The sequence below is a fragment of the Haliaeetus leucocephalus genome, unplaced genomic scaffold (genome assembly GCF_000737465.1).
Source record: "Haliaeetus leucocephalus isolate CR32 unplaced genomic scaffold, Haliaeetus_leucocephalus-4.0 Scaffold526, whole genome shotgun sequence".
Classification (NCBI taxonomy): Eukaryota; Metazoa; Chordata; class Aves; order Accipitriformes; family Accipitridae; genus Haliaeetus; species Haliaeetus leucocephalus.
In genome coordinates, this window is record NW_010972962.1 from 3,276,652 (window position 1) to 3,276,987 (window position 336).

Sequence of the window (336 nt, forward strand, 5' to 3'; positions counted from 1 at the left end):
GCGACATCCGCAATGTCAGCGGCGTGCAGTACTTGGGCTCGGGGTACACCAAGGCGGGCTACAAGGCGGTCCTCAACCGCACGCTGGCCGTGGCGCTGAAGGCGGTGGATTTCGGCGGGCACGACATCGCCCACTGCGTGCGGCAGTTCTCCGCCCTGGGGGACTGCTACCGCCTGGCCGCCTACAAGATCGTCAAGGAGATGATCCTGCTGCAGCGGCTGCGCCACGCCAACGTCCTGCAGGTACGCGGGTCCCGCGCGGGCGGCCGCGGCCCCCCGCCGAGGCGGGCGGGTCGCGCCGGGTTTCCGCCGTCTTCTTGGCCCCGCCGCGGGCAAC

At 71.7% G+C, this 336-nt stretch overlaps 1 protein-coding gene across 1 annotated transcript in view; it reads left to right on the forward strand.

Moving 5' to 3' along the window:
• Window positions 1-2: 2 nt before the first annotated feature.
• Window positions 3-336, forward strand: part of PKDCC (protein kinase domain containing, cytoplasmic) — a gene marked incomplete at its 5' end in the record, with an annotated part of 37,748 nt that continues 37,414 nt past the window's right edge. The window contains one exon of the mRNA XM_010576532.1: window positions 3-242. Coding sequence (XP_010574834.1) covers window positions 3-242 — 240 coding nt within the window. The remainder of the gene's footprint in view (window positions 243-336) is intronic.